General features: G+C 34.3%; 2 protein-coding genes across 3 annotated transcripts; one reads left to right on the forward strand and one right to left on the reverse strand.

Annotated features, from left to right (window-relative positions):
• Positions 1-1,269: 1,269 nt before the first annotated feature.
• Positions 1,270-4,101, forward strand: LOC140840942 (cytochrome b-c1 complex subunit 6-1, mitochondrial-like; the record flags this gene model as incomplete). Its single annotated transcript, XM_073208083.1, has 5 exons — positions 1,270-1,379; positions 1,560-1,594; positions 2,839-2,918; positions 3,577-3,666; positions 3,776-4,101. Coding segments are annotated over 5 exons (348 nt in total), but the record flags the coding sequence as incomplete, so codon positions are not given.
• Positions 4,102-4,983: 882 nt separating this feature from the next.
• Positions 4,984-7,343, reverse strand: LOC140840629 (WAT1-related protein At1g68170-like). Of its 2 annotated transcripts, none has more exons than XM_073207811.1 (7): positions 6,980-7,343; positions 6,659-6,721; positions 6,455-6,571; positions 6,102-6,357; positions 5,732-5,890; positions 5,506-5,657; positions 4,984-5,425 (listed from the first exon to the last, which is right to left on the reverse strand). In XM_073207811.1, exons 1-7 carry the CDS (start codon positions 7,180-7,182, stop codon positions 5,179-5,181), a joined length of 1,197 nt encoding a protein of 398 aa, XP_073063912.1. In that variant the 5' UTR covers positions 7,183-7,343; the 3' UTR covers positions 4,984-5,178. The 2 variants fall into 2 exon arrangements, with proteins under 2 accessions (XP_073063912.1, XP_073063911.1); XM_073207810.1 differs by having other exon boundaries at positions 5,506-5,653; positions 5,728-5,890.
• Between the last annotated feature and the right edge of the window lie 345 nt (positions 7,344-7,688).

The following is a 7,688-nucleotide window of genomic DNA, read 5'->3' on the forward strand; positions in this document are numbered from 1 at the left end:
ATCTAAACCGAAAAAACCGAACACCAAACCAAACCGAAAGTCGAATTTTGTTATTCGGATATAAATGTTAAAACCGAAGTTTATTTGGTTCGGTTTTGGATTATATATGTCAAAACCGAACAAACCAAAAAACCGAAATTTCATTAAATTAATAACTTTTTTTATATTTTTATTTATATTATATATTTTGATATGATATTTAGTGAATGAAAAACCATTTTGAACAATTTTTAGTTGATTGTTGTTTGTTAAATTAATTTAGACATTATATTTAAATATTTTACTAAGAAAACATATAGAAAGTTAACATATTATATTTTACAATATATTTACATTATTAATTTAAATAATTATACCAAAACCGAATAACCGACCGAAATAACCGAACCGTTTTGGTAGAAAATCGAACCGAACCGAACCGAACCGAAGAAAAATGGTTCGAATATCGGATTATATATTTCTAAAACCGAAAACCGAAAAAACCGAAAATCGAATCGAACCGACCGATGAACACCCCTATATATATATATATAAGTATATATTGATATGTCAGGGAATATAGAACATATTTCTAAAATTAAATAAAATTATTTAAATAAATCAATGTAGATTCAACAACAATAATTTAAAATTTAATATATATTTAATCATTTAACCATAATTGACAAGTAATCTGATTAATTCAATTAATTAATTTAAAAAAAATTACGTTTATAATGCAATACATAAATTGATTTATTTACATTTATATATGATAAGATGACAAAAACTTGTGTGAGCCAGTCTCGCGAGTCATATTTTATGAGACAGATCTCTTATTTGGGTCATCCATAAAAAAATATTACTTTTTATGTTAAGAGTATTACTTTTATTATGAATATCGGTATGATTAATTTGTGATAAAAATTCGTGAAACTGTCTTACAAAAGACCTACTCAATAAGATTAGACAAAATGGTTAATGTTGTATGGAAAATATAATAAAAGTGAATAAAATAAATAAATAAATTGTTTTTAAAAAATAAAATAAATAAATAAGAGATTAAATTTCATTACTTAATTTAATTAAGAGCGGGTTTAATGTGAGACCGTCTTACGGATCTTAATCTGTGAGACGGATCAACCCTACACATATTTACAAGAAAAAGTAATACTCTTAGCATAAAAAATAATAATTTTTCATGGATGACCCAAATAAAAGATTCGTCACACAAATACGACATATGAGACCGTTTTACACACGTTTTTGCCTTTAATTAATTAGATTTAATTATTTAAAAACACTGTAATTCCATATTTGTTCGTTCAATATTTTTATCCCAACCATTGGCGTCCTCTGCTCCACGCACCTCCGTCAACTCCGCTGCCTCTCATTTTCCGGTGAGGCAATCTGAATCTTCTTATTTCGCACTTCAGATCCAGTTTTCCATTTTCATGTTTATTATATTTCGATTTGATTCGATCTGATTATTGCAAGGTTTTTCACTTGCTGACTGCCTTATGATTATCAATTTGTGTCGGTGTCTGAGGATCTGATGATTATTTTATTTCAATTTGCAGGTTGCTTTGCTTTAGAGTTTACATTCCTACGCTATGTGAGTGCTATTCTTGATTTTCATTTACTTGATAATTTCACTGTTTTTCGGTCCATTTTATTGAGATAATTTGTTCTATGCTGTTACTGAGTTGATGGTAATCGCCACAAAAGACCTTCGTGATCTCCTTTTTTTTTCAATTCTAGGAATGAGGTGTGAAAATTTTGAAATTTTTTGCTATTCATCCAGTGTTGTTTGTCCTCATGGGCGGATCCTTCTCAAATGAAGTATTTTGAATAATCGGAATCTTATCCGAATGCAAATCTTTGCACGTCCCTTTAAGCTCCTCGATATCTCCGTGTTTCATGTTGGTGTGGTGCGATGATGGAATCTGATTTACCGAGTTTTATGGATTAATAGAGCATTGATATTCTGTATTTCTGTTGAATCCCATTCTAGTTTTGCTTTTACTGATTCACAGAAGCATATGTCGAGCTGATGGAGAAAAATCTTGGCTAATTTTATCTACCTTTCAAGAGTTAGAATTAGCGGGTGGGACTCAGATTTTTTATGTTTCCATGGTCTATTGTTGTGATCCCATGTTGTTTCCTTAAGAAGTTACTGAGTGATATATATCACGGACTTTCCCACCTAGAAGGTCATTCTTTTGGGTTTGAGCTTTTCTCTCGTTCTTATGGGGCTATCTTTTGGTGCTATCATTGAGGTTGACATAGTGAAAGAACGATTTAGAAAATGGCTACCTTCGGTTAAAGTTGATAATATGGTCTGTATTACAATAAGAGGTAAATTTAGTTGCATATGCTGAATGCTGATAGATAAGTGAAAGCTATCTAAAGTGGGCAACCGTGAAACTTTTCTTCTCAAAGGTGGGTAATATCACCATTCCCATGTGGCCATGTTGGCTCTATAAAAATCATGAATTGACATATAAATATTGCCGGGCTCTCCTCCTAGGAAGCTAATCTTTAAGACTTGGATGTCATCTCGGACTTCCCTTTTATGTGTTATCGAAGATCCTAATTTAATTTACCTTTTCTTCTTTATTTGTTTGTGTGAGTTTTCATACTTAGCAGTCATTAGAGTTGCACTGGCTTTTGAACTTTATGTGCTCAAGATCATCAGTTCTCCTTTATATTCTTACCATGATGGAACAATGCAGCAAATTATGCTTTGGGCTATGTAATTAATATCGCAGAGCCATTGTGTCTGTCCGTTTCAGCAAAATATGGTGTTATCCTCCTATACATTCTTATCCATTTCTTGCCTGTCATCATTTAGGGCAGATGATGAGCCTGTAGATCAAAAGAGGGAACTTGAAGACCGGTGCAAGGCACCATGTACTAGGCCACTAAAAGAATATCAGGTGATTTCCGTTGTCAGTTAATGAGCTTTACTGTTTCCAAGTGACGCCATTTATTATCTGATTCTTTGTATTTCCTTCCATCTACCTCAATAACTTTGAATGAGTTATTTCGTGCATCTTATTCCTCCTTTATGGAGTTCCTCAGAATTATATATTTGATTGGATACTTTGCTTGAAATTTTACTAGTGGAATAGATTATTTGTTTGAGCTGGCATGTGATTTATTCCCACAGTTAAGAAAATTCTGGATTTTTTAATTATGGGAATTGATTTCAAGAAAATTAAACAAGCAAACCTAAGTCATTGGAATCTGGATTCCAACACATTTATGCAGGGAATCACGGGATAAACTTGGGATTGTTTTGGATTTGATGCTAGTATTGCATTGACACTTTCATTTGTGAAATCGATACAATTCGTTCTCTTCGATTTGAGTTTTGGTGGTTTTGGAAGAGTTAACGACATTCTTTATGTGAATAGATGGAGCGGGTAACCAACAATGACAGAGGGGAATAAGCACGAGCTTCACTGATTTTAAACACGATTAAAATACTTACTTTTGACTCCTAAAACCATGCAATAAATTGCTATAGGTTCTCACCTTAATTTCTGATCAGCTTTACAATCAGGGTGTCAGCTAATCGGCTCTTTCTTACAGGTATGTGCTAAAAGAATTCAAGGTGATGAATCAGGGCACAAGCACTGTACTGGACAATACTTTGATTATTGGCGCTGTATCGATAATTGCGTAAGCCCCATCATCCAACTGACGCTCTGTTTAGCCTTTCCCATATTTTTTGGAGAAAAATATAAAATCACTTCATTCTGATTGACTTTTGAATTTTTTACGTTAACAGGCTGCAACCAAGCTATTTTCGCATCTTAAATAACAGCTCAAGACCTTCATGGGCCGTTGGTATGCTGCAACAAAGCTATTTTATCATCTTAAATAACAGGACAAGACTTCATTTTTTAGTGCTACTGTGGTATCAGATTAAACACGATTGTTTTTTGAAACGAATAAACTCACTTGTTTAATGTCTTCTAGTAGCTACATGGGATGGATGTTGAGAATAGGGATGGAATTTGTCATTAATGTCATCATACTAGCCTTAGTCGTCCCAGCTAAATGGAAACGACTCGGTTCAATCAATAAAAGCATAAAAACTTGCTGGATTGGATATCCGATGCCTTTGTGAGTTTGCGGTTCCTTTTTTTTTTGGCAAATTTGCTGTTCTTTTTTGTGTATGAAGCTTTATTTACATTTTGTGCAGCCAAAACAATGATCCATGTTATCTGAAGTATATAAATTAGCCGTCTATGTATAGATAACCCAATGCATTGGGGATTTATTATTTGTTTTTGTTCTCAGCGAGATTATACCAGTTGTTGCATATAACAACTTTAACTGGTAACTCAAAAAAAAAAAAAAAAAAAAGAAAGTAAAAACTTGAAATGTTACTGCAATATATTTTACGGCACAATTTGGTGTGGAACTTTGTAAACTCTGAAACTTACTTTCGATCCTTTGTGCGGTCAATTCCATGATACCCTTAGGGAAAGGGTGCATTCAAAGGTATGTATTTCTTCTTGTCCATAATTTTTTCAGTGGATTTTACATACAACAAATACCAGCAATTGGGTACACCTTTAGGCTAAGGTCCGTCCATGTTTCAAGACTGTCAAATTATCGTAAACCCTCAAGTTTTGAAGTCACTTGGCGTTTGCGGATACAAGAAACAAGTGTTTTTAGAGGCGGTGGCGGTGGCGGCAACTGATAAGAACAAACAAGAAAGGCCTCTCCTTAACTGTTGTTCAAGAAGATGAAAAGAAATCACATAGGCTACAGAGATATAAGCGTATGCATGTATGTGTATGTACGTGCACGTCGACATTAGAAAAACAGACAAAAAAGAAAAAAAACGCAAAAGACCATTGCAAAATAAAAATTTAACTAGTCAACAATACAATAAGATGAAAATGTTTGCGTCAGATAATAATGAGATGCACCAAGTTTTAAATAAGCTATGAATAATATTGAATTGAAAAAGAAAATAGTATTGAATTGAAAATGAAAGAGCTCATGTTTCGCCAACAGAACATGGTGTATCCAACATCGTTCAGAAAGACATGTTCTACAATTCGATAGAAATTTATCCTCACACCATATGATGCATTGTTTTTTCTTGTTCTATCCGAAAAATTCGATTCACAATGTAATGGTCATAAAATCCTGCAAAACTGTGTATCTGCTCGATCTCTATAATATCATGTTAAAACTAGTTAGAGTCTGGCTAATTCTTGCTTCGTCTCTCCGTTCTGATGCCTCCAAATCCTTTCTGCTGGCGCTGCTCCAACGACTACTACCACTCCTTGCCGAGACGACTACCTCTATTCCCTTGTCTTGATCTTCTTCCGGCACCAACTGTGTTACCTTCTTTAGTTCCTCCCCTTTTCCCCACAGGACTATGTATAATCCTGCTACGATCAAAATCCCACCAAGCAACCTGTTGAACAATATCAAAATGGATGTCATTGATCAAACAAATCTTGATGATCATATAATAGATGATTATCGAAATCATACAATCCAAGATGCAGCTTTTCTTGCAAGAACAGAGATCCTGCAACAGCTACGAGCACCAGCATCATGGGATTGAAGGCTGATACAAAGACTGGCCCTCTCAAGGACACGCACCAGGCAACTAGGGGAAACACCAATCCAGAGCCCAGAACTCCCTGTGAGATTAAAATTTGTCAGATTGTTAACGATAAACAATTTTCAAGAATAAAGATTCTTGGGGAACACATACAGCAAAAGATGCAGTAAGCAGCCTAATGTCCCATCCCATTGTCCACTGCCTCCAATCCCTTTCCACGCAGAGAGCGAAAATGACGCCTTGTATGGACGCCCAAAACGCCATCATGGCGGTTATTGAGTAAGGACATGGATACAATTCTGCCACCTTAGCCTGCTCCATAAGATTAAAATCAAGAAAATCAACAAGTAGAGTTGTTGATTATTCACACTCAATGCAGAGTAATCATCATGACTTGTGAAGAACCTTAAGATAAAAATTCCAGTGAATTAAAGAAAACCATATGCTGACAATGTGAATATGGACTGAATATGAAAGAGAATGCAGCATCAAGTAGTACATACTTTTTTAGCTGTTTTCTCACCTGAACGATCAACCAGATGGAGTAACATACACAACTACAGACGGCTAAAAGTGCACCCAAGACAAGATTATGATTTTGAATCTGTGTACTTGGAAGTTGATGGGATTTAGTTGTTTCCAGCAGATTTATGTTGGTGCGCCAGAGATTCAAATCTGGACCTTTGTAAAATGTGAGGAGCATTGCCCCACCTATGCCCAATAACGTTCCGAATGCCTTTGCTTTGCCCGCACTTGTATTCCATCCAAATCCCTCCAATCTGAAACAAATACACCAGAAATTGACACACAGAGTATCAGTTACTGTTGTCAACCAACGACGCAAGCTAATGCAAAATGTTACCATATTTAGTTTACCTGAAGAATATGGCTATGACAAATGTGATCGCTGGAACAAGATTTATCATGGCAGATACAAACGTGGCAGAGGTTAAAGTCAAACTTTTCAAAAACAGATTCTGTCCAAGTGCTCCCCTGCACAAGAAATCCATAGATTTTCAGATAACAAGATAGCAGATTTTAAATATACTATCGAAGAGTTGCATAAGAGAGTCTTCTCACCCGAATAAACCACAAAGAAATGAATAAAAGGCTATCCTCCTCGTCAACTTCGGCCTGTTTTTCCTGTAAAATAGAGCTATCAAATCCCGTCGTTTGAAAATTTAATTTTCTTGAAGAAAAATACCAAAACTCTTTATGGAAGTCACAACAAAACCAAATTATAGTAGAGAATCCAAGCTAAAGAAAAAGTATGCATGCATAAAGATTGAAAAGAAAATCCCGTGTAATTTTAGATAAATGGGAAGTATCCAAAGATTTGAGTCATAACCGAATCTGTATACAAATTAAAATCCCAGGCGCTACAACACATATAATGCAAACCTTTCAGCAAAAAATGCGATAGGAGCAATGAAAGCGGCACCGAACATGAATCTGTAAGCCACCAGAATGGATAGATTCATGCCATCGTTTGTAGCCAATCTATATGCTATATTTACAACGGAAAATATGGTTTGCACCAAAACCATCATCAGGGTCGCCTTCATCTCTTGTATTGAATTCGAAATCCTCATACAGAACTCCATTTCTTCTTGCGTAATCTTCGTCCTATATCTACTTTTTTTTTCAAAATTGTGGAGTAAGCACAAAATCTTTATGTTTTTACTGGGGAGAAACGAGGGTTTTTAGAGGGAAAAGAAGAAAACTGGTTGATGAGAACAAACAAGAAAGGCCTCTTCCTCTCTCCTTTCTTGTTGTTCAAGAAGATGAAAAGAAACGAAGATGCATGGCTTCTTCCAGACGTATATATATGTGTGTGTGATGCGAGATATATATACATGTATATATATCTCGCATATATTTTATATATATATATATATATATATATATATATATATATATATATATATATATATATATATATATATATATGAATAAAAAAATATAATGGCAAATTCCCTTTTTTTGAAAAAGAAATATCGGTGACTACGTTTCAGTTTGAATATTTGATAAATGTAGTTCAAGTTGGGACAATTAATAGTGTAGAAAAAATAAAGATTATTTCATCGATATGTTTTTAAATTAAGAGTAG

Source organism: Primulina eburnea, chromosome 9, assembly GCF_022965805.1.
Source record: "Primulina eburnea isolate SZY01 chromosome 9, ASM2296580v1, whole genome shotgun sequence".
Taxonomy (NCBI): Eukaryota; Viridiplantae; Streptophyta; class Magnoliopsida; order Lamiales; family Gesneriaceae; genus Primulina; species Primulina eburnea.